Below are 27,046 nucleotides of genomic sequence, written 5' to 3'. Positions count from 1 at the left end.
TACCGTGAGTCATACTAACGGGAGCAAGTGACGCAGCAATAAATGCCGGTTTGACGTCACAATGTATAAAAAGAAAACACAAATCACGAGGATTACACCATGTCTACATAAAGTATATCAAATGACATTTGTTGACATTGCAAGCCCTGTGTTCTACTTTAAACACACATGCGCACACACACACACACACACACACACACACACACACACACACACACGTGCGCACGCAGCCTTCTCACGCACCGCACCGGCGATGGTAACCATGACAATTTAGCTGCTTCATCATCACCCACACTCTCTCCATCCATCTCTTTTTTTCTCTCTCACTCTGCTTTTATTCTGCAGCTTTCCCAGGTCTTTGTGGAGGAGAAACTATGCTACCGGAAACACTGATTCAAAATATAAATTGTCCTTTCTCGCCTGTTTCTTGGTCTCTCTTTGTGTTCAGTAAGGTTTGAAGTATGACCCTGTATCTTTTCTTGTCTCTTTGCATTTTCCTCCCTTCCCCTCAAGCCTCCCCCCCCCCTATCTGTCCTCATCCTGCTTACTCTCCATCTCTCTCTCTCCACCTCTTCACATTCCCCCTTTTCTTCCTCGAAGAAGAAGCGTTTCTTTCCATCTGCCTCCCAGTTAAGCAGAAACAGAGGATCAGTGTGGGATGCGGATGAGGCCAGAGTGTGAGTGTGAGTGGATGGCTGGATTAGGGTTCTCATCTAAGGGTTAGAGCTCTTATTACAGGCTATCGCAGTGGGAGCGGACGGCTGGTCGAGGGTATCGACGTGGGGCTGCACGGCCCGCTGTGTTCGTCTCGCAATCCTCCAGCCTGCGTGATTGGCAGCGACCAGATAAAGCCGCGATTATCCCTTATTATCCTCTGCCCTTTTTTTCACTGCTCATGTCTCATAAGCACGACTGCTGACGCACCGATCTGTCTGTCTGTCTGTCTCTCTCTATGTTGCACATGCAAACACACACAAGGTGGAATAATTAAACATGGATGGACAGATGGTGATTGGCAGTGGCAAAACAGATTATACCAAATACGGCATTTTAGTTGGAATTAAATTAGCTTATAATGATATTACACTGATGCCAGGAAGATAGAGTCACATTATCAACATCACAGAGCAACCCTCTGAACCCCAAAACCCTCTGACAGGCTTGAAAAGCATGTTTTCTTCAAACAATTGCCAAAACCTCACCGTTTCAGAAGCTGTAACAAAATTAATTTTCCTTGAACACATCATGTGTGAGTAATGCTTCTGTCAGAAAAAGAAACCAAAACAAAGCTCAGAAAAAAACATTTTATTCCACATGTCTCACATATAATCTCACCCCGGAATAAACCTACTGCTTTAACCAGATTCTGTAAAAAAACAATAATTCTGCGCTCCTCAGCGTAACTAGGAAGCCATGATTACTTTGCCTGAGACTAACAGTCACGTGACAACAATTCCTTGAAACTTCGACTGAACTGCAGGCTGCTGAACACAGAGCATTGAGGAAAGGACAGGATAGGCTGGAAGTAGAGGTTGTAAAAAATTTTAAATGTTCAACATTGGTAACACTTGGAGAAATGTTAGATGTATAGATTCCATTGTTTTCCAATTTTTGTAAAATAAATTGTCAAAGACCACGGAGAGAAACATTTGACAGGAGCCAAAAAACATCCCAAAACTGCTTGGGGTTCAGAGGGTTAAAACCTGATATAGGTAGTTAGTGTTTTGGTCTCGTTTCCTGTCACTAACCTCTCCTGTGGACCGAGCCGTTCCTTCACACTCCAGCAGCAGTCTTTAGCTCTTCCTGCTTGTTCCCCACTCACCTAATCCCGACCCACCTTTAGTTCAGATCTGCCCCTCATTACCATAATCAGCTCCTAAAGTGTACAGTCCCAGACACTTTTTCTCAGCACCCAGTGGCCAGCCATCCTCTGTAGCCCTTTTGTCTTTGTTTTGAGTGCCATCACAGACTCCTCTGCTGGGCTACCATGCAAGGTGCCAGCTGCCCATCCGGACTCAAACTAGTCATCTATATCCATCCATATACCGCAGGCGCAGCTTGCGGGAGCAATTTGGGGTTAAGTGTGTTGCCCAAGGACGACATGTACGAGCGGAGCCGGGGATGTGATTGAAGGACTACCCTGCTCTACCACAGTGACCCTGATAGTAGACCGTGCTGAGAGCAAAAGGGGCAGGAATTGGTCAAATGCAATCTGGAATCCCATCATGAATCCGTCTGATGAACATTTGGCTTTTTTTATTTTATTTTCAATATTGACTGTTCACCGAGAGTAAACTTGTGAAACAATTTGGTCTTAGGCGTTATCTCTCAACTCCGAATTGTGTCTCAAGTTGCTCATCTGACCGTAAACAATGACCGGCGCACGCAAGAGGAAGTCTTAGCCTATCCGGATATATGCTGACAACACCCGCTGCCCTCAAAGGCTAAATCACGGTGAGACTGATAGCCGATGGCTCGGAGATTGCCATGATGGTATCTACACTGATTGACTTTTAACAGCACATCTCACATCAGCGCCAAAAATCACTTTTGTCGAACTTTCGCGTTCTTCCTCTCTCCTACACTCCCTGAAGAGGAATTCATCAAGGGAGCTGATCTCCTCGCAATCCGATTGGAAGAGTTTCAGTGTGACAATTATTTTTGTCCCGCTCGATGGCGCTTCCCAATCCTCCTTCATCTGTCATATGTGACTCCATTATTCATGAAGGATTGTCCCCAGGCTTAACAGTACGCAAACTCCTGGTCCATTTGCATATGGGCATTGGACTGATTTGTGAGTCTGTGCTCATGTGTGTGTGTTTGTGTTTGTACACTTCCCCCAGCTTGTGCGATAAAACACAAGTCCGATGACAATTGCAATCAACCGGAAAATGTCAGAAGAAAAGCATGATTGCACGAATGAACCGCCCGAGTTCTCCTCGTCAGAGAACACCCGAAGACACTCACTTCGGCATTACTGTTCAGTGCATGCGTGGGAGCGTGGGATTGTGCATCTATGCACGATAGTGTGCGTTTGTGTGAGCACATTTCTTTTGGGTTGCTTGTCAAAGATGACAACTGTGATTGCGGTAACAATAGAAGGTAAATATAGAACAGAGAAAAGGCGAAAAACGCGAAACGGGAAAAACCTGGGTTTTATGAACAGCATAATTTGCTTTGCATTAGCATAACAATGGAGCAGTCACAGGGAGCATGATGGGAGCCATCTTAATGCAGGGGAAGTGAGCTGTGGCACCTACCGCCTCCCACCACCAATCAGATGTGTCGACCTCAAACACCTAAGCAGGGAGTAGAAAGCCAGTTCCACCTCCAAGTGGTTATGACAGGAAAAAGAGTGTCGCTGGCTACGGTCTAGATTTGACACTTCCACATTATATCTGAGATCCAATCAAGAAGATTGGATTTGGGGATTTTGCTGCCGCTGGAAGTGCAGCCTTGCGGTTGGAGAGGAGGTGGTTTTGTCTTAACACATTTACAATAGCTATTGAAATACAAACAGCGGAGGGGGAGAAGGAGAGGGACCTGAATTCACACCTTTGACCTATAGCAAAGGCTGTTGATCTCTGAGGAAGCACGAGAGGACTAGATAGTCCGTAATCAAATCAGCTGTGTCACTCAATTCAATTCTGCATAACCCCGCTCTACTGAACGAGAAGGTTCCCCTCTTTGTATCCCCTTTTGCCACAAATGAAATGTACCACTGCAAGCCTCCAGCACCGTCTATTTCGTGAGGTTGCACGAATGAATTCTCCTGAATGAATCAGCTGTCAATCATTTGGGATTTCATGTGTTATTCTGTAAAGAATGTATTTTTCTTCCCACAAAAAAAAAGGCCTTTTGGCAACCCCGAGTACAAGTTGTACTGACATGTGAGTTACACAGGTAAGTACAAAAAGCAAAAGCAACAGTAAAGGTACTGAAAGAGCAATAGATTTCAGATGCAGTTGGTCTATTGACGCTGCTGTTAGTGGAGAACCTGCTTATCTGTGCCTCTTCTTCTCAGTGGATTTCTACCAGCAGCATTGTTGGTCCAAAGCTTTGCCGTTTATGTCAGTGATAGCCAAACTATTTCCTGCTGGCTAACTCCATTGTAATAGCTCTAGCTATATCTCCAAATATCCATCCTGGTGTCTGCAGGGGATAAGATAAACCACCAAACAACAAAATAAGCATTTCTAAAAACAGAGCCCTGCTTCTTTTACCTCTAGCTCAGTCCGACCTTTGACCTCTGGAAAGCAAAGAGAGCTGCCTTATTTAGCATCCTAGAATCACTTAAAGCTGCTTTACTTCTGCCAGTCTTCCTCTTCACCTCGGACTATTGTCCCTCTTCATCTCCTCCAACTGACTATTAAAATGTCCACACACACACACACACACACACACACACACACACAATGTGGCTTTGACCACAGCCAGCATCTGTTTTTGAAGATACGACGGCAACAACAGCACAATGCAGTTTTTTTTTTGGTGCATCAAGCGCTCTCACTTAATAAACTCTGGCATGACTGGATGATATGGTCTGCCTGCATGGTTTGCAACAATCCCCGTCTTTCTGTCACATGGAGATACATCACGCACGAAGGCTCTTCCCAAGTTTTAAGAGACCACAGAAAACAAACACTGAACGGCGTCGGAAAGACTCTCTTGTTCCCCCATTCCTATCCTTCACTCTTCCTCCTTCAGCAGTCTTATTTTTTTATGGGGTCGTACCGGACACAACCGCGGCCGGAGGAATTATGTTTTCAGGTCGTTAGTCCGTCCGTCCGTCCGGTCCATTCTCGTGAACGCAATACCTCAATTTATACTTTAATACTTCAAATTTGGCACAAATGTACACTTTCACTTAAGGTCAAACGTCCGGGTCCCTGTGTCTTCACGTCCATTTTATTCTTGTGAATGTGATATCTCATTAATGCCTCGAGGGAATTTCTTCAAATATGGCACAAAATGTCACTGTAACCTCACAAAACACATTTTTGCCTATAACTCAAGAATTCTGAAGCTAATAATGACAATTTCACACAAATCTCTAAGAGGACATTTTGGACAGACATGGACGTAAACTGCAACTTGACCGGTTGGCGGAGGCCCACAACTATGAAGCGGTAATTCTAGATGGTTTTGTTTTCTCTTGTTTTCTCTCTGGTACCTCCAATTGTTGCGTTCCTCATTACACCCCTTCCTCCCACCGTGCGCTGCATTTTCAACTCGCTGTGTCTCTCCTCTCTAAGAGCGCGCTCGCTTTGCCTTCCCGTACTGTTGAGAGGCTTATATTTAGCAGCATGACAACGGGGCTCTCTCCGGGGCAAAAGTATTTCGCATTATGCTCCTGACCAACAAGAAAAAAAAAAAAAAAAAAAGAGGTGGAGAAATAAACCTCTACGCTCAAGACTTTTCATTCATTCACCGCCTCACATCCCCTTGCTTGAGCTTACAAGTGTGTGTGTGTGTGAGTGAGGGCTCACATTGTGTCACATGCATCTTAATTCTACAATTACCATTTGATCCTGTTATTGGTTGCAGCTTCACTGTATTGACCGATGGGTGGGTTTGTGGTGTGCAATCAGAGCACATACACACACACACACACACACACAGACTCCATTACATAACACACACCCTCACATACACTCACACACACACACACGCACGCACTAATAATTAGCAAACGGTTCAAATAGCACTCTAGTGTGCTCTTTCAGCTAGCTTGGCTTGGCAAGATAATTGGCATGAGTGCTGAAATGTCACCTGTGCTATGTCTGGTGCATGTATTGTATATCGGCTGTGTGTGCTGGAGTTGAGAGTCACATAGATCGCCTGTAGCCATTCTGACTAGTAGTCAGATCCCAGCACTAGTCTTACACACACACACACACACACACACACACACACACACACCCCGACTCCCACCTGCACACGCAGAATCCGCTTTCAGTGGCAGTGGAGGAGAAGATGTCATCCACCCACGCACTTACCTTCACTGATCCACTGCAACTTACAGCATATTTGCCAAGTACCACACAAGTGCTTCTATTTCCCTCATCCTCTCTCTTTGTCTCTTTCTATGCTGCACACACGCACACACACAAACACACACACACAATTATAATCCGGTGACCACATCAATGATCAAATGGTGGTCGACTCTGTTGTGTGTTGCCCAAATCTCACAGGTTCAGTTCGGCATGAAAGCCCTGAGAGATCGCTGCTGCTTTTCAACAGTTTCGAGACTTTTGATCAGGCTCAAAAGACGCGGCGGATTCTGTTCTAAACTGCGGCAGTTTGAGACCCAAACCCAATTATGGTAAAACCCAAATTTTCATGTTTCGGTGGTCGATGAGAGTCAGAAGCTGTTGTTCCTTATCTCTTTTCAGGCTGTTCTCATTCACTGTTTGTACTTATACCTACGAAAAGTAGGTACTGTAATTAGTATAAAACCCACGTTATCGTGAGCCAGGACGTCCAGGACTGCCGCTAAGGAAGTCAGGGGACAAAGTTATTGAGCTATTTCTGGAGCTTTTGACCGTATCCCACGGCCTTCTTCAGAGGACGACAGAGCTGGTCTTCGGTCATGTGGTAACAGGTGGTCATATAACCCTAATATCATTTTGAAAATCTACCAGAGATACAGTATGTGTCCCCGCACACAAACAATAACTTTTTTTGGACTTGACCATAACCAAGTAATAAATATCTCAGCCTCTTTGATTCCCTTTTCTTTGAGAAGAGGGAACAGGAAGTGCAAAAATGTTAACTCATATCTGGGTTTAAGGACTCATTCCTGCAGCCCTCTATTTTCGCAGTGTCAATGTAAGTTCACTTAAAGTGCTTGTTTTTTCTCTTTTTATTGTATCTCAACAGAGGCCCGTGGGATGGAGCGGTATCTTGGAGCGAGAGAGAACACAGATGCTCTGATTTTCAATAAAGCCGCTTCACACTCCAGGCAAAATCACGCCACTCCGCTCCCACTCTGCAGAGCCCGCGAGCCCCGGTGCCTACAGCCCCCATCCAGTCCAGAGTTCGGCTCAGAGCAAATACGCATACACACAGATAAACACAAAGTCCACCTGTGCATCTGCCAAATGTGTTAATGTGCGACTGTGTGTGAAATTGTGTCAGATACAATAATCAGTGAAGACAAAAAAGTTAAACTATGTTTTCACAACATGAGAAAAGATATTGGGGTGACAGAAGAGGAGATCTGAGTCACATCTATACAGAAATGAAATGCAATTAAAAAAATACAGAAATTACACCAGGACTGCCTGTCAATGCTTGTGTACGTGTGTTTGTGCTGCCCAAATATGTGGCTCAAAGGCACCCACGTCCTAATGCCACTTAGCATTGCAGGACATCAAAGTGAGAAACCCTGGGGGACAAGACAGACCGCCACGGAGACGGAGCTTTGATGAGGATGTGAACCTATGTTTCATTATTAATAATACCCCACTGTGCTGACAAGAAAGTATGGCCGCTCTAATGGAATTCAGCATCTACACTAATAACGTCACGGAGCCTCGATATATTCATTTTAAACTGGTTTAGTGGAAATGAATGGCAAAAATAAAGACGCTGAACATTCATCTTTGATTCACTGCGTGTTGCCAAGAACTCGTGACCTACAAATCGCAATTCTGTATCGACGTTTTAATTATTGAAAAGGTGCTTCAATATGCATTTTTTCAGCCTCGGATGAAGACGGTTCGGCGAAAGTACACGCAGCCATTTAGAGCTGATGGTTTATTCTGCTTTAGTAGCGTGCAGTCTTGAAATAAGGACAGACTCTCTGCACACTCTAGCTATCGCAGACTGCTCTGTGGAGGACAAATTTAGTGCCCGTTGCCATGGTTATGACAGAGCACGCATCCACACACAAATGGAGCAGCGAGACCACGAGGATGCACACCTACACAGCTCTGTCCTCTTTCAATCCACAAACACCACGTGTACATGAGGAGGAACTATGTGTGTGTGTGTGTGTGTGTGTGTGATTATGTGTTAGGTTTGTGTGTGTGTGTGTGCATGTAGGGTATTGTCATGTCTGTGGTGTGTGTGCGCATGAGGAGCACCTGTGGAAGCACTTTTTTTTTTTTTTTTTTTTTTTTTTTACAAGTTGAACACAGACTCACCGTCACAGTGGGGATGGCGGTGACTAGGGAGTAGACGAGGACGGGCGGCGCCTTGCTGTTGTCCTCCGGTCCCGGGTTCGGCTTGGAGTAGGCTTTGTCGAAACAGAAGAAGCCCTGGATGTGCACGGGGAACGTGTCTGTGTACTCAAAGTAGTACGCCAACAGAACGGTCCCTGCCATGATGACCAGCTGGAAATAAAACATATTGGTTCCAGCTTTAGGATTGGATCCGCAGGAGAGGAGGTGGGAGAAGAAAAAGACAGCCGGGGAAAAGAAGGAAGTGGAAAAAATATTGTCACGGATTTATAGGAGAAAAAGAAAGAAATAAAAGGAAGAAAACGGGAGAGATTTTTCCTTCACAGAGCCAAATGATGGATGCTTCGGTAATGTATAAAATGAATCAAGTGTGAGTGGAGAGATAGTGAGAGATGAGGATGAGAGAGAGAGAGGGAGGGAGGGAGAGATAGAGACAGAGGGAGACAAATAAGGAGAAAGACGGATAGAGAGGGGGAAAGAGAGAGCACTGACAGAGAGACGAGGGAGAGAGAGAGAGAGAGCGATCCCTTCAGCGGTGTCAGCGCAGCGTGCAGAGTGGGAGGGTAAAGAAACAAATGGAGACCGATCAAAGAAAATAACGCTGTATGGAGGAAAACAAAAACAGGAAGAGCTGATCGAGGACGGGAGAGAGGAGGGGGGGGGGGGGGGGGGGGAACAAAAGGGGGGAAAAAGAGCAGAGCGGTGGAGAAGACAAGAGGAGGGAGGAAGAGAGAAAGAGAGAGAAGCAACCGTGGGAAAAGCGTTGTGTGTGTGTGTGTGTGAGACTATCTGTATAACTTAAGTTACCAGCTGTACGCAAAGCACAAGTCATGCAGCATAAAATATGATCTCCACAACTATTTTAAACAGTATTTGATAATAGAAAGCATTAGCAATTCCTAACAGAGAGTAAGAGGGGATGATAAACATAGAAAACATGAAAAAAAAAACACGTCATTCTGCACAGATGAGACAGATGCACGAGTACTAATTATTCATTTATACTCCAGTAAACAGCACTCCAACTTCTTTGCCCAACTCCCTGCAGGGAAAACAAACAAAAAATAATCTACAACTGCACACTAAGCTTCTCGAACTGAAAACTGAGGGTTTGTGCAATATTTGTTCGCCCTGCGGGTATGGGCCTGAACCAAAAAAAACTACAAGTAAAAAAAAAAAGGATATATTTATAAATAGCTGATTGGTTGCATCATAATCTGCGACCTGTATTGTTTGCTAGATGAACTTCTATTGTGTGTGGATGACAAATGTATCAGCAGCAAAAACACGAGGAGCCTCTGCTGGCAGGCTGAGCTGCTGGTTTGAGGCCCATGAGGCAGGAAAAGTATCAGCAGTTTGGCAGCTGTTGCTTACAAATTGCTCTGTTAACTTCAAGGGGTTACAATATGTATGGCATTTGTAAGGTTAATAATACAATACCATTGTAAATGACCAGATTAACAACAGTAATTATGAACATACAGTACGTCAAAGCCAGACCTCAAGCAAGGAGGCGGGTTGAATAAACCGACTTGTCTATCACAGGTGTAATTAGTGACATAATTGCTGGAGAGGAAACATCATTGCTGCGGTAGAAAAGTCCAAAAATAACCTCATAACGTCTATTCCTAACCACTTTTCCTTGAGTTAGGAAAAGACAACCGTGGTGTTTGGCGAATCCGACTACACCTTCAGTAAGCTACGTAATTATAATGCGACGGCGGATGCCACTGACGTAGGTCTGCCATGGCGAAACTACAACGAAGGACTACAAAAAGCGCAACTGAAACATGTTTCTATGAAACCTGTCACTCGTGTGCGTGCAGGCTTTATAAAGAGCTTCTTCTGTGAGAGGCTGCTTCACTCGTGGTCTAAAGGAGAGAACCCGGAGCTCCTTCCTTCCTGCTGCTCTCACACTTATCGATCAACAGCGCTTCAGCAGAAACGGACAGTTCACTCGTGCAATATCAATGAAACTGTTCAATATCATTATTTCCTTTGTGCAATAATGTAGATCAAACGGTTTGGTTATATTGAGCTTTTTAACAGTTTAATAATCTATCATAGGCCTAGCTTGTTTAGTTGTTTTACTGATGGTTCTTGTTATTGAGAATGAGAATTTCTTCATTGACAGTTTGCTATATTTACTGTTTATTATATTTATATATATTTTTTTTACTTATTTGTTACATGTTCGAAGTAAATAAATATTAATCAACATAAATCCCATTACTTTATGACTGCATGAGTATAATTGTTAAACCTGTGTAAGATAAGCATATCGTATGTTTTCATGGACGGCCGAATGGTGCGTCACTTTAAATGTTGCCGCCGCAAGGAATTGTGGGGCGGAATTACCTACTTTCCTTTCCTTTCGTAAAGGAAAGTCCAGTGTTTCCTATGCTAAAGGAGCTAATAAAAGAAGCATTGAAGCACCTTTCCTTTTTTAGAGAATTCAAACAGCTCTCATCATGGCGGTCACTTAGATACTTCCGGGTCATTTCACTCAGTTAGGAACCTTCCTAAGCAAAAAGGACTATTCGCCCGCAGCCCAGCCCTATGATCAGTTCTACCTGTGCTCTCCTGCTATGACAGGGGAAAATATCTCCAGTGAAAAACGTCTGACAATCTGAATCTGAATAGTTTGGGCGTAGATTGACTTTTGACATTAGAATCTAGTGAGAACCAAGCAGTTCCTGCAGCTCTTGGTGGTGTTACTTTTTTATTAATAGGAATAAAAAGGATGCTTTTGGGATGAATATTGTGAATATTTGCATTCAAATGAGTTCAATACGGTGTCCAAAAATGCTCTAAAGAAATACGGGGCAGCATTTCACCTCTATACTGTTCATACAATCTAAACTTACAGTCATAAGTAAAACAAAAAAAAAAGACAACTACTAACTAAAAGTTGGACAAGTATACGCAAAATTCAACCAAACTGATGAAACTCTGAGAGACGGTCGAAATAAAACTTCTATCTTAAAATCCCAAACACAATACATAAGACGTATCTGGCATAACATCAGCACTGTAACTTAACATTCTGTCCGGATCTTACACATTGCATCTTCAATGGAATAGTGACATTTTGGCAATTACACTTGACACAGTTCACTTTCTTCACGAAAGTAAGAGGAAAAAATCAATTCCACTCTCATTAGCCTAGCTTAGCTTAGCTTAGCTTAGCATTAAGACAGGAGGCAGGGGGAAACAGCTAGCCTGACTCTGGCCAAGGGTCGAAAAATCCGCCCACGAGCACAACTAAAGCTCACTCAAAAAACACATCACATCTTCTTTGCTCAATCTGAAATGTAAAGAAAAACAAGTTGTTGTTTTATAGTGTGTTACTCACTCCAGGAAATGTCACCATGCTGGGTGATCTTCTAATGCTCAGCTGGAAAGCGGATGAACATGTTTCTCAAAATGTCAAACTATTGCTTTCAGTATTAACGTTTGATGTGACGACATCAGCATCTACACCCACAGTTGTTTTAGTTGCCACGTGTTTGTGCTCATTTCGTTCGTATTTATGTGAAATTATTCTTTGCCGGACTTGACGGAGAGTCCTCTTTCTGCTTTACAGCACCAAACGGGAAAAGTCTCACAGTGGCAGAAGTCTGAACAAGTGAGAAACCATTGAGAGAACCTCCTCCAACATGTTTATCCTCTTCAGCAAAGTGACAGAGTACCCCAGAGTGCTATAGGGGCGGCTGGGGAGGGGGGGGACTTGTTACACGTAACACATTTCAGCATTATTACACACTGAAGAGTGATAATGAACATGGGAGGGAGAGGGTGACCTAATTCAAACCCCTTTACACCGCACGCTCCTCCCCGCTGTCAGCTCGGCTTCTCTGCATCTTTCCTTTTCCTGTTTCCTTTACAGTCACTGAAAATCCGTGGATGACTCCCTTTGTGAAAAATAAAATCAAATAATTGATCTGTGCGTACCCGTGGCAATGTGCAAGCCTAATCGACTGTGATTTGTTTGTGGGTCTTTGCACTGAGGGACCACAGCAAGGAGAGCATCATAATGGGGGGGATGTGTTCGTTGACGACACACATGCCCGAGGCCCCTAAAAGCCAAATCTGTATATATAGTATCAACACATGCAGGCAAACCACACAAACACCTCCATCTTGTAGTATATAAATATAGTCCAAGAATACCAAGCAGCTCCATGTTTTTCCAAGTTCTTTTCCATCTGTGTGTCTGGGTGCGTGGGTGTGCGTGGGTGTGTGTGTGTGTGTGTGTGTGTGTTTCCATGCATGTGTTTGGATTTGTCTGCAGGCATGTGGGTGCATTCCCATGTCTGCGGAGCAACTCTTGACACAGGCACGCTGTGTTGAACATTTCTTTCCATCATCCGTTCCTCTGTTTCTTGCCGAGCTACAGAAGGCTTGAGGGAGTGAGCGAGGGAGGGAGGCGCAGAGAGGTGGGAGAGGGAGCGAGCGAGGGAGGTCCACAAACACCCATTAAAGTTTAAACAAACATTTGAAGACAACTGCGGAAACGGCCTCCCTGGCAGATCGTATGTGTCGTTTTGCTTCTACTTCTGCACTGCTTCGGCATTCAAATCGGCTGTGCTTATTGACGATACCGTCAGTTGGAGAGGTCTAGCAACCGTGTGTGGAATAATAGATGAAAAAAATTCTGGGACAAGATTACCACAGTAACTTTAATCAATATGACTAAAATACAAAAGTTGCAGTACATCTATCTTATTGCATTAACACAAACAGGAAATACAGCCGATCCCTCCTGAATACACGCTTATGGTGAGTTTACATCAAACGGGACGCAAATCTTTCCCTCACATTACTCGCGACAATTTGACCCCAGGATCATTTGAATTTACAATAACTACTACATTTGATTTGTGCATGTTGTGGAAGCCCCAGATACGTCGGAACGGCGTCGTGTCTTGGTTCAGAACATCATACGGACACGCTCGGTTCATTTCAACGAGCTTCAGTGCATCTAGCACGTCGGCTGATTTACTACAGCTGTATGATCATGACAGATTTTGCTGTGATTTAATTGCATTAAATGGACAAAAATGATGCTGATATAACGACATAGTGATGCAGATTTGTAAAAAGTCTGAATTCATGTTTGTCAGGTTGGGTCCGCCAGACGACGAGTAAACAACTTATAAAATGCTTGTTTTACTGAATGGAGTCCATATCGATGAGTTCTCCATAGCTGCTCCATCAACCCTCAAAATGAAGTCACCCAGGCATGAATACGACAGCAACGTCATTGTTTACGCCATTGCAACTCTATGGTTCACACACATACATTTATACACATAGTTTGCTCCGGTCTCTGTACAAGTATGAGGTTATGAAGAGCTCACAGACAGCTACAATAGTTTTTTCCTCCATTTCTGATTCAACAACGTCAGGACTTCAGTGACGCCAGGAGGAGAATCTCAAAACTGAAATATGGATGGTGTTATAGACACAAATTGTACTCCTCTGCGACGCGTCGTGTCATTCCCGTCGCCTGGAGCAGATTTGCGTCTATTCTGGACTTTGCGTGTAATATTGTCAAGCGCAAAAAGTTGCTTCGCTTTTGGGGTGAACATTTTTCACATTAAAGTTCTTATTTGACATTTCATCCTCCTTCCCTCCCACATGAGCAAATAACCAACTACCTGCGCACTCTGCAGCCACAGCCAGTTTGTCTAAATACAGCATGAATAAAAGGTCAAAGCAACTTCAAGTTGATGGTTTCTAATTAGCACATCCTGCACAGGTCACCTTGGAATATTCATCTGCATAATAAATGATTTCTAAAGCGCCGTCTGCATGTGCGGTATGAAACTACTGACAAGCTTAAGCTGCGGGAGGGTCAAGACAGGCCGACATTACATCATTCTGTCACATGACTCCACACAGGCTGTTTACCCAGGATCGTCAGTCACATGGCAGCCATCTAGATGTTTGTAAGAATGAGAAAGTAGACACCTTTTGAAGTTCACACAAAAACTAATTGCTAAGTGCAACTTCATTTCTGCTTTATTGTCCCCAAAACCCCCCCCAATACTAATGACAATATAAAGTCCAGCTACTGTATAGGGGATTTATGAGTGACCTCATAGAACCGGTTTTCCACCTTCTTGTGATAAGCTGTTATCCTCAGTCTGTCACCTCCACTTAGAAGACCGTTCACCTTGTTCGTCCATATGTCCATGTATGACCCTTTCAATCTTTTTCTTTATTATCGCTCAGACTTTGAACCTCACATCAACTACCGCCCCTTCTTGAAACAAAAATAATTATTTAGCAGCTTTTTTTTGATCATGTATTTGTAGGAGAATCATCTCAAAGTGGTATGTTCCTGTTCTGATGCAAAACAAAATGGTCACACTCGGCCCGTCTTTTCAAGACACATTTCCACTTCCAAATCCAACCATTGACCTTTTGCAACCGTCCACAACCACATGTCCACCTGATTGCCACACCCATCCACACACCTGTTCCCGGCCTCCCTCACCCACCACCTCACCTGCATCTTATTGCCTTTGTTGCGTTGTCGGCTCATCAGAGTTGTATTGCTGTTTTCTGTCTGCCTGTTAGCTGCCTGTTATTTGGACTCTCTGCCTCTAAGTAAGGGGAGGTTTTTGTCAAAATGGTTACAATAATAAAAATGGTTCGGTTATGACCTGATTGTGGTCATGGTTAAAAAACAACGTTGATTATCAGCATGAGCGAAAGATGAACAGCAGTCTCCCGTGTTACAGTCTGATGCTTCTGTTGACCCATCGACCCAGACCTCATTCCTATGCACTTTGTTGCTCTGTATATTGTATATTGTTATCGCCAGATGAGTGACAACTTTGTTATTTTCTGTAACATAATGTAGCATTAAAGCGTGGTGGAACTAACAAGCTAACTAGCGGACAGCTGGCTGGTTAGCCTGATTGCTAATTCCACCGTGCTTTAATGCTACACTGGTAACAGAAAATGAGCTGAACAGCGGGCTGGTTGGCAGCGGCAGCGCTGGGTCTTCGCCTCACTTTCCGTCGCTCCGGAGAAAGGACAAGCTACCTCGCTAACTAGCCAGCCACTCGTCTCCGGAGCCGAGTACGCTCTCTTCCCAGAAAACTGCAACACTTTACTGCCCCACTGACACGTGTTTCACCATCACAATTAACAACAATTGCATTTTCTTTTGCCCTAGTCAACTGACCACAGATGTCAATGTTCTACTCCTGTTCTATTTCTATAGTCCGCACATTGTTTTTTTAATAATTGAGTCTCTCATATGTGATTTTGATGAGTCTCTACTGGTCTTACTGTGTCTAATTTATTCATGTCCTTGTGTGTGCAGTACGTGTGTAACAGATGAGATGTGGTACTGTGCTGAGACCACAGGTGATCAGACACTTCACAGGTGGGGGTTGTCAAGTGGGCGACCTCCATCCTCAACGTTAAGGCAAGCTAAAGACCCACACATTCACTGACTCTGAATACTTACATGTAAGTAAATAGACGGTCTAAACAAGTGGGAATGACACAAAGTCTGTTGACATCTCTTGCTTACTTAAGACCTCACAGAATCAGACACCAACCGTGTCCGTCTCCTCTTTGTCTCACTCTTATCTTTTCCTTTGAAATCAGCGGTACACCAGTCCGACAACATAAAGACAACAGCTTCTGTCCACACATACATTTGAAAAAAAAGAAGTATGCTGTTCACATATGAACAAAAGAACGCTGCAAACATACAAGGAGGTTTCAAAGGCTCATGGATCACAAACTCCCATGCTAACATATACAGCCGTGTAAAACATTCAACTCAAGTGGGAAAAACAAGACACCAATTTTACAGCCTTATGTTTTCTTTGACAAGAACCAGATCACTCATATCACAGCAAATGTAGAAATGGGTGATTTCGTATGATTCATACAGATTTGGTATTGTCAACTTTTTCAGATTTCAAATCTGAGGTGGTTTCACCGACAGGCGTGACAAATGAGGGATTACTCCGTTGTGCAAAGAAACCCAATTTAATTTAGCTGCTGAAACCTGTCAGCATACATTTAGCCACCAGAGTTTATAACAGAAGGCAGCTTTAAGACGATGACCCCGTTCTAGCTGACCCAGTAAACTAAACGCACTCATCAGGCCGTGTAATTAAGACTTAATGCTCCATACCTCTGCACTTCAAAGGCAGCAAAAGCAAGAGAAAATCAAAGAGACTAATACGGCACTGATGTGACAGAAACTATCCCGCCCTCATAAGCCCTTTAATCAGAAAAGAGGAAAATAAAATGTGACAATAATAAAGTGTAATGGGGAGGGAAATAGACGTGGGCATCGCTGATGTCTCCTGGGGCCAAAACTGTGAGCTCGCACATAAGTGTTGCATGTCCACCCTTGGCCCGTGTGGAGCGGCCAGATGGCAGGAAAGTCAACTGATAAAGTCAAACATGTTTACAGAAGGTGAGAATGTGTGGACGGAGGCCGGTGATGAGATGACAGCACCCTGCTGGGAGACGACGAATGTCACGCTGCTCGGGGTGAACAGGAGACATGCTCTCAAAATGTCCGATGTGTTTTTGAATGAGAACTGACTAAATGTATGAATGAGTCACAGTCCCACAGTCACAGAATCCGCCACCATTTTTTCTCTCCAAGTGATGAAAGTTCCCATCATCCTTTCGAAATTCATATACATTATTTTTAAGCACTTGAAGATCCAATCATCACTAAAGCGTGTGTCATGCGAACAAATGCAACCAATAGTATATACTGTTGAGATGGGATACTGAATAAATCCACTTTTCATCATAAACAAGCACTGTATAAACATGAAATAAAGTGTGTAACACACTTTATTGTAGTTGTAAACAGATATTAGGACATGTATAAGTGTTTATTAATGTAATGTATTTGTCAACAATTATAACTTCTCCTATGAAGACTCATTTTCTAATATGAGACCTGTTGTCATAAGCCCAAAGGAGGAGATTATGTTGTTGAAGAACACATTAATAAACACCTATATGGTACACTTGGTTTGTTATAAACCAATTATTACATTTGATATGCCGCTGATGAATGGAGGACTGAAAATAATGTGTTACCAAACATAACTCATAACTATAACATAGCTATTCATTAAACTACATTATTTTACTGAATCTGCTTGCGCTCATTAATCAGCCTCAAATTAATTGACAAATAAAAAAAAACATATCCTCGCAACAGCATGGTGAAATAAGCACATTAGTGTCAGGTTGGTTTCACAGAGTTACAATCCTCACAGTCATCAGCACAAAAAAACAAAGAAAAAAACTCCCTAAATTAGCATGAGACGAGGCTGCAACACCTCTCCTCCTTTTCCCTGTGATTTGGTTTCCTGATGAGCTCACGTAATCACACTCGCTCACGTGATTAGAGCCTCGGTGAATGTTTTACAGCAGCTGAGGTTTCATCTCTCTGATTTTCAGCAGATGATTAAGAAGATATTCAGGCCGCAAACACACAGTGAGAAAGACACAAACCACTGCACATAAAAGAGCGAACACACACCACCCTCCCCTCACCCGTATACTCACTCATCTGCATAAGTAACATGTAAATGATGGAACAAAAATCCCCCCACCAAAATAAAAAACCTTGCATATCATTGAATCAACATGGATAACAAGCAAATGAATGGGCTTGACTGCCGCCTGGTGTCACCAGATTGTATTACAACATGCTGAGCAAGACAAGTGCAAGATAGATGAGCCGACTGATGGAAGAAAGTGGACGAGCCAGAGGGGGGGGCGGGGGGGGGAGCCATAAAGAGAGGACTGGGAGTGAGAAAGGGGAAGAAGATAAACAGACGGATAAAACAGTTAATGAGACATTAGTATATCACAGATTACGCCGGGGTAGAGCCGGCCGTGCCGCTAGGAAATAAAACCGAGGAAGGCGCCAGAGAGGAGAGAAAACAAAAGGGCAGAGGAGGTGAAAGAGAGCAAACGAGAATGTATGAGAGCTTGAAGTGGAGAGGAAGGTGAAATACAAAGAGGGAACAAGGGAAAGGGAGAGGATCAAAGCAGGCATTCATCTTTAGGGCACCCATGTGCACTCCCCCCCTTCTCCCTCTCTCTCCTTCCACCTCTTTTGTTTTTGTATTTTATCTTTATCTTTAATTCATCAGCTCTTTTTTTCTATCTGTCAAGAAAGATCTTTACCTCAATCATTTTCAAACCCACGCTGTCTGTCCCCCTGCTCATATGGGAAGTTGATTCACCTCAAACAAAATTATCTGCCGTGTTACAGGCGTCTCTTTCCCGATGTAAATTTATGAGAAAAAGTCTTTTTGGGTTCCCATGGCATCACGTGACGAACTTTGAAGTTGAAATTCTTGTCACTATGTTAAAATTGCTTTAAAGCCTGGCACTCTTCCTGGGGGCTTGTAACTAGCTGGCAACTGGCTAGTTAGCTAGCTTGCTAATTCCACCATGCTTTAATGCTACACAAAAATTTGCCAAACAGCGGGCTTTTCGCCAGTGGCAGTGCTGGGTCTAACGGTCCCTTGGAGAAGGAAAAGCTACCGAGCTAACTAGCCAGCCATCCATCCATCTCCTGAGCTGCGGCACAAAACTTTACGACCCCATTGTCTGTAGTCACCAGGAGAACTAACAATTGCCATTTTCTTTCATACTAGTCCCATGACCACGTGAAACGGTTCAACGTCTGTTCTGCTCCCCTTCAATTTCTATAATCTACAGTCTCTGCTTTGCTCCCTTCACCCTTTCTTCCTCCCTTTCAATTCTCCCTCTCTTTGTTGCAGCAACAATCACATAATTCTACAAAATCCCCAGTCCTCCAGCAAACATGCCCCCGCATCTTACAAACGGAAGAATAAAAGCAGATGCAGGCTCACAAAATACAAACAAGTTCCCTGCAGTGCAAGGAACATTTCCTTGCAGAGCTCTCTGCTTACATATATAAACAAGTATTAACATGTATTCATTTTCTTAAATAAACTATTATCTGATTTGCATTGCTATTTTTTCCAGAAATAAAGAGGATTGATGTCTTTTTGATGTGTTTCTTTAAGCACAAGCAATGAAATAATTTCACTGACAAGTTTGACTTTGATGTAATCTGCCCTTAAGCCAGAAAGGATGCCAATTTTGTAAATGGCGAATCTTGATTTTTGGGAATCCTCTGTTATAATTGATGTGGCTGACAGCAGCGGGAATCAGTCTGAATTCCATAATTGTAGCTCAAAAAGAAGCGAGGGGCAAGATTATATCTTACATAAGCAATTTTATGTTAGAGACTTACTCCAGCAAAGATCTTATACCTCTTTTGTCTGATACGCTAATTTGGCCACGGTGCTGCAACCTAGATAGGCGGCTACTCTATTCAACATCGGCAGATGATGCGAGTCTATACTGTGATATATACGGGGTCTCTCGCCTCTCCCTTCCTCCTTTCCTCCCTAAAGTGATAACAGGTGGGAAGCAGCCAGCTAACAAGTGTTTCAAACATCCAGTGCAGAGAAATCCCAGCGCAGCGGACAGGCGGGCAGGTGCTATTCATGGTGTCTGAGGGATAATGAGGGGGAAACTATAGGGAGAGAATAATGTGAAAATGAGTCGTTTTTGTGTCTTTGTGGAGGTGTGTGTGTGTGTGCGTGTGTGTGTGTGTTGAAGAGGGAGGGGACACATAAAAATAATTTCTGTGAGCATTTTCATATAATGAGCATGAAAACTAACACCAGAGAATTAATCAATGATACTAGTCTAAGGTAACGTGTTCAGGGACGTTCTGAATTAGTTTCTCTTTGCTGAATCTCTTATGTGGTATATACATTGCCCATAAAGAGGCTGTCAATCATTAGTTGTATATTAAGAAATGGCTATAAAGGGATGCTGTATGAGATGCTGAGCTGCTTCTACATCAAGATGTATTTAACAGAAGAATTTGTAAGGCAAATCCGGAGTTAGAATGGAAGGGAGCACTACTTGAGTTTAGTAGGCATATTCGGTGCTTAGATACGGAGAAATTGTGAGTACAGTTTGGTGTATGTGTGTGTGTGTGGGGGGGGTCTTGGTACAAGTGAAGCTGTTTGGAACAAAATATCTTTAGAAAAGACTAAACACATGCAGCAAATGTGTTGCTTGGAGGTAGAAGATGTTCTGAGGCAGTATCAGACCCAGCAGGGAATAAGGATGAAGTGAGCGCATGCAGAGAGGAAGATGCTTTGTTGTAGGGAACTGTAGACCTAATGCATTTAGGATGCTGTTCATTATTGAGAAACCGATACTGTGCTGCCTTCACAGCTAAAAAAAAAAACCCAAAAAGACGGCAAGAGATGCCAGAGGACCTCCATGCTCATACACAGCAACATGTAGCGTATATACTTTCAACCAGCAAGGCACAGTGTTTCCTGAAGTTGCACTGAAAAGCCTATGATCAGCTGCAAGACAGATGAAACACAACAGAAGCTTGGTCTGTAATCATTCAGAACCACCCTGTCTCCTAGAAATTATATATACGTTTGATATACTAATTTTGCCAAATATTTCAGGCAAGAAATGCAATTGCCTTGTTAGATTATGTTCAGTGGCACTGCTTTATCAAATGGAGTAGGGAGATGCTCAGGTTACACTAATTCTACTTTGCACAGACTTTAGACAACTTTTTTTCACATACAGTACACGGAAGCACTCCCAAAAACCTGTAAGCAGACTTTAAAGGGGAAACCCGCAAATTTCACATGTTAACTAAGAGCCTAAACCAAAGTACTAGCATAGGAGTAGAACAGACATTGAACTGTTCTCCGTGGTCATTTGAGTAGTACTAATGAAAATGATGATTATTGTTATTTGTTCCGATGACAGCACATGTAAAGTAATGTGGCAGATCTCCAGGGAGAGAGTGAACGCAGCTTCGTAGACGGATTGCTAGCTAGTTAGCTAGTTAGCTTGTCCTTCTCCGGAGCGGCGGGGAATGAGGCGGAGGGACCGTTAGATCAGCACTGCTGTAACTAGTGTAGCATTAAAGCATTAAAGCATGGCAGAATCTAACTAGCTAACTTGTTAATTCCATCATACTTTAATGCTACACTGGAAAGTTGGCCTAACAAAGTTGTCACTTATCTGGCGATAGCAATGTTCTTTCCTACGAAGTGAGAAGTGTGTGTGTGTGTGTGTGCGTGGATTAAGCATTGAGTTGGCAAATTTGCTGCTGGTTTTAGTTGTTAGTAACAACTAAAGCAAAAGGAACTTGCCTGCATGTTCAACTCAACTCAACATTACATATACAGCACTTTACACACAACGCATTTCATTGAAAGTGCTTTACACAATAAAATAGAAGAAAAAGTGATGATGAACAATAACAATATTAACTAATAATAATAATAATAGTGGGGGAGAATCAGATGGTTGGCGGAGAGAATTAAACAACTTGCAAATTAGTAGTATGTAAACTGAAACAGGAACTCATGAACCACATTTTTGCATGACGCAAAAAAAAGTAATGACGTAAATTTTATTGATTAGGCAGAAACTACTGAGCAGGCAAACATTAGGGCATCTGCAGGGAACCTGGGAAATGAGAGACGCAAGCAGACGTGAACGGACACCTCAGAGTATCATCAGAGACATCATTGGCCGCAGACCTGAAACATCATGTTGTCTGATGATCAGCATGTCTGTTTACTTTGCAGAACCCGCTGTGCCACGAGAGGATGCAGCCAACGAGGCATGAGGAGGGAGCGGAGAGGAGGAAGAGGAGGAGGCATGGCTACTCTAAGCAGGCAGTTGAGACTGAACAGCAGAAGTGGAAAGCCAGGATACACACTGAAAATGGCTGGGTGCCATGAATTAGCAGCTACAGTACAGCCACTATAATCACATCTTACCAATGTTACAGCTGATGCCACACCACCACTCACTGGCTGCCAGTTGTACGCTCAGAGAGATCCACTCAAAGAGTCCACTTGTAGTCACTTTGTAAGTCATCTTCAGTACAGTTTTTCACAGTGGGCCAGTCTGGCCTAGATCACACCAACTCACCACCCTCCTTTCCATCCAGCAGTGTCCAAAGCATGTCAGGGAACAGTTGTATCAGAATTACTTTTTAAGGAGGGTCCCTTTGAAGCGTTGCTTCTGTCAGGCTGCGGATCAGTCCCCTGTGTGGCTTCGCAGCGCGATGGCAGCAACAGCAGCAGCATGGAGTGAAAACAAGAGCGAAAGATAGGGGGAGAGATATATAGAGAGAGAGGGCGACTTATCTCCTCTCCATTGTGCTGTTTTTATCCTATGCAACTAAAAGTGAAACTGAGTGAAATCCCTCCTCGTTTTGTATGGGAAACTGATAAGGCCAGCTCTCCCATTTTAATCTAGCAGAAGAAGAAAATGATGACTATGGGAGAGACAGAGGGAAGACGGTAGAAAACATGGAAAGCAGGGACAGAGGGGAGGGAGCGATACAGTAATCAAAGTTAAGAGACGGTAGACAAGCCCTGCGATTAAAGCAGCGATGAACTGACAGCGGGACATGACCGGGAATGAGGAAAATGGCCGTTGCCGGAAATACAAAGTGACAAAAGAAAGAGAGAGCCAGACGGTGAGAGATGGAGAGCTGGATTGTGAACAAAAAGGAGGTGAAGAGAGATGGAATCGGCGACAAGATCACAAGAGAGGAAGAGGAGTAAGATTGGGCGTTTGAAAAGAAACGGGTAATGAGATGCTAATGTAACAACAAAGGAGCGAGTGCCCTCCGGAGGGAGCGATGCTACAGTACGCTGCTTCAGTGTGAACACATTAAGGGGGCGGAATAAAATTAAAAAATGCCCTTTATTAAACTACTGCAATGTACACAGATTCATTCAGGCTCATATATTGTGATAAAAGTCAAATTATATTCAGATCAGCCCACCTCTGGCCCTGTTAGAGCAAAATAAAATAAACCCTGGAGAGAGGGGCGATTAAGGTGACAAAGTGGTAAAGACACCGCTGAAAGCAGAGAGAGCATCAGCTCCTCGCAACACCTCCTCCACAGGAGTGTAAAGTATATGTTCATGGCACCCTCCACAGCGTGTGATACGAGGTGAGCGCGAGGACAAGTGGGGTGAACAGAAAAGAGGGGTGGGGGAAATGAAATGAGCAAAGAAGAGACGACGGAGACGCATGAGGGAGCGTGAAGCTGAGGGAGAAAGGAGATCTTTGCGATAGCAGACGGGCTTTTTGAGTGGGAGGAGGAGATGAAGCTTTACAAGTAAAGGGGAGTAATGGCGAGATCCATGGCGCAAAAGATGTAATTACCCAAAGGAGCAGGAGAGGAGTGATGTGAATGATCTGTGTAAAAAGAGTGACTGGGCAGTACTCAAGAGACCATCAAAGAGAATACTGGAGGAGGGGAGGAGCTCCCCAGTGACAGACATAAGCCTGGAGATGTTAAAGATGCACTATGGAAAAATTAGAAAGCTGGATAATCATTATAACAACTCCTCAAGAGGATGCTGAGAATGAGCCAACACCATAGCACAATGAAAGAAAAATAAAAGCAAGCTTAGGGTCGCACCTAAAACCTGCAGGGGATTGTGGGATATTTGCGCTCTGAAGAGATGCGGTGGTCACAGAGAGGTATGTGAATGAGGATGTTGTGAATGAGTGAGCGAGTACAAAGAAAGAAAATTGGGAAGAATGAGGTTGAGGTTCAGGGTTCTACTGCAGGTGCACTAAAGAAAGATGCAGTTTGCAGTAGAAATTGTAAAAACGTGAATGAGAGCAAGTTTTCACTTGTTGTTTGTGTCCACCGGTGGGACGGGAAAACGTCCACATGTCCTCAGCTCTACTGTTGCAAAACCCAAACTTCTGACTCATCTACTCAACTTTCTATGGCACCGTTTGACTTTTCACCAACCTCAGACTTTAATATCTGAACCCCTACAAGAATGCAACATTACATCTTGGATCCAAAAACAAAGATGCCAAAAAAAAAAAAAACCCAAAAAATTGTTTATTCAGCAGTCGTTGCTGTAGCTGAGAGGGCCTGAAGGCCTGGAGCGCGTTAGCGGTGGCATGGGCTAATTGGGTTTTCGTTCTTAATTAGGCCAATTAATTAGGAAACGAAGCTGAGGCTATGAGCGCTCCATCAGTTCATTTAGGGATTACAGGGAGAGGGGAAGAGTCGTGGGAAGAGTAGAGGAGAAGAGGAGAGGAATCAAGGAGTTTTATGAGCAAAAAGGTCACTTGAGAGGCGCCTTTGTTGCATGAATACCTCAGCGATAAACCCCCTCGCCCTGCCGCTGAATGTTATCTATACATGATTCATGGAGTGAGGGTAATTACCCATTTGTGACAATTCAATCCAATCAATGACTACTTTTGGGAGTCAGCGAATTGAAAACGGACCCGGCTAATTCATGCAATTTCCCGACTAACGCGCATTGTTGTTAATCCGCCATGAGAAACATGTGAAATGATGGAAGAAAGAAACGTGAATAAAAGAGGAGAGGAAGAGGAGCATTCACAGGCAGAAGTCTGTAAAATGTGCTTTCATGTGTCCATCAGTTTGCTCTGTGTGACTCCAAGTTCCCAGAGGTTTTCTAAATCCTCCAATGCCAGCACAGTGTACAGCCAACTCTTCATTTCTGCCAACTGCACAATATCAGCACACGGAAGACTGAGATTTAGGTTAAGTCCGATATGGCAAATATTGCCTTCAGTTGTTATAGGGGCGGCTGTGGCTCAGGACGCATAACGGTTGCAGTTTTAAACACATGGTTAAATGTTGTAAATTCAAGTATAACAACATAAATCTACTTGGTTGGCTTTAGTAAAAACAACTTGGTTTGGCTTACAAAAAGTATGTTTGTTATGTTATTTAAATTACAGACTTAATGTAAATTGATGAATGAGCAAAATTGTAAAGGGCTTTGTCCGGTAAGGAAGAAAGGCGCTATATAAATGCAGTCCATTAACCGTTGTTGATGCAAAAGAAAGGAAAAAACCTTTCTCAACAAGCACAACAACAGAATGTGTCCAAACACTCACCTCCACTAAGAGGAAGCAGGGCACGATGTAGGTGCTGGTCTTCTGCTGGCCGATGTCTTCAGGAAGACTCCTCATCGCCCTCCTCTGTGCTGACAGCTGACTGTCAATCATCTGTGGGGGGTCAAAGGTCATTGCAAAGCTTTAGTTTACTTTTGTGCAGAGCTACTGTGCAGTAGGAACACTAACTGCTGTTTTGTGTTTGGCAAAAGGTAAAATTGCAAATGTTGAACTTGGCATCATTAAAATGTATTATCGCACAAGCACCAACATAATGAATAAAGATGTGGATCAAAGTCTCTGCCAGGCATAAGCCAGCGGGGATCATGTGTTCGGTTGTGTGTGTGTGTGTGTGTATACTCCTTTGTCTGTCCGCAGCTAACACTACTGGACCCAGCATCCAAATATTTTTTGTGCCCATTTATGACCGTGGTTGAGGTGAGTCCCAATTTCATGGACTGCTTATACTGACTGTTGACTCCTCTTAACCAGCCGGTAGGGGCTAGGGTAAAAACAAGCCTCACCTAGTCTGTTGCAGGCCACGTTCGGGCCTTGTCGTGGCTCAAAACCTGACATCCGTAGAAAAAAATAATAGTTCTGTAGAACTATTATTACAGATAAAATCTGTAGTTGTCCATACTACTAAACAATAAATGCATTGTTTGCCAACAATGTGAGAGCAGCCCGGGTGACTTTGAGGCGTAGTAATGGGTAATAGGAGAGGAGAGGCAGAGAATTCTGGCTATTTATATGACACAGTATACCACTTGTATTGAGACAACTTCACACTCATCCCAAGTCCACCTGTACACCGTTAGTTTGGCTGTGGATAATAATTAGCTTGACATTTGGCGAGGAGAGAGACCTGCCTGGCACCTCGATTTAGTCACAACTTTGTGACAACAAGGAGTCACTAAACGGTAGTCTGAATTCCAGAAGAGTGTAAATAATACTCTATTTATCTTGGTGCCTGGCTTAGAGTTCATCTTAGGGTTTAAGTTAAATCGCAAGAGGAAAATAATAATTTGTTGAATAATTTCACCAGAATTTTTCACCTGAGAGTTGAGCACTGATAAGTTTTTGATCTTTTTGAGCATTTGTCTCAACATATGCTACAAGTTAAAAACATTGCATGTGTGTTGCATTAGTGATGCCGCTTTTGGTGATGCAGGGCAACAGTTGACTGAATGCGATTAAATTCAATGCCAACATTCAAGGCCCATCTCAGACCTACAATTAACCTCACAACTAAGCAGTGGAGACATGATGTAACTAAGCACATTTACTCAAGTTGTACATACAGTTTAGATGTACTCATCTACATCTAATCTACATTTCAGAGGGGAAATATTGTACTCTTTACCTCTTCTACCTTAATCTGACAGCTGTAGTCACTAGTGACTTTGCAGATTCAGATTATCAAAACAAAATGTAATCAACTAAATTATGATGTACATGGCGCCACCTAGTCAGAAGAAACCTCCACAGTAAACAGTGCAACGTGTCCAACATACGGTCTTCATTCATAATGAGCACTCTTTACGCCTGGTGCCATCCACCCATTAGCAAAGCAGGGACCTTGAACACGGCACCTCCGTGTTGTCAATTTTACCGATAATCATGTCTGAGCACTCAAAGAGCATCCTTTTATCATGTCATCAGAGCAAAAACATTGTTTTGATGGGCACACCTACTTGCACACGTACACGACGCACACAAAATCACTCACCAATGCAGAGAGATGCCCACAAAGAAGAATTCTGCAGGATGCATCAAAAAAGGCACACACACACACACACACACACACACACACACACACACACACACAC

General features: G+C 43.4%; 1 protein-coding gene across 2 annotated transcripts in view; it reads right to left on the bottom strand.

The window, feature by feature from the left end:
* The window catches only part of plppr2b (phospholipid phosphatase related 2b), a 41,869-nt gene that overhangs the window by 11,879 nt on the left and 2,944 nt on the right, over positions 1–27,046 (bottom strand). For both annotated transcript variants that reach the window (XM_031871936.1, XM_031871937.1), the window contains exons 2-3: positions 25,221–25,331; positions 8,154–8,342 (exon numbers count right to left, since the gene is read on the bottom strand). In XM_031871936.1, coding sequence (XP_031727796.1) covers positions 8,154–8,342; positions 25,221–25,331 — 300 coding nt within the window. The remainder of the gene's footprint in view (positions 1–8,153; positions 8,343–25,220; positions 25,332–27,046) is intronic.

The sequence above is a fragment of the Anarrhichthys ocellatus genome, unplaced genomic scaffold (genome assembly GCF_004355925.1).
Source record: "Anarrhichthys ocellatus isolate YVR2014 unplaced genomic scaffold, GSC_Weel_1.0 scaffold61, whole genome shotgun sequence".
Classification (NCBI taxonomy): Eukaryota; Metazoa; Chordata; class Actinopteri; order Perciformes; family Anarhichadidae; genus Anarrhichthys; species Anarrhichthys ocellatus.
This window is presented reverse-complemented; position numbering and strand designations above follow the sequence as displayed.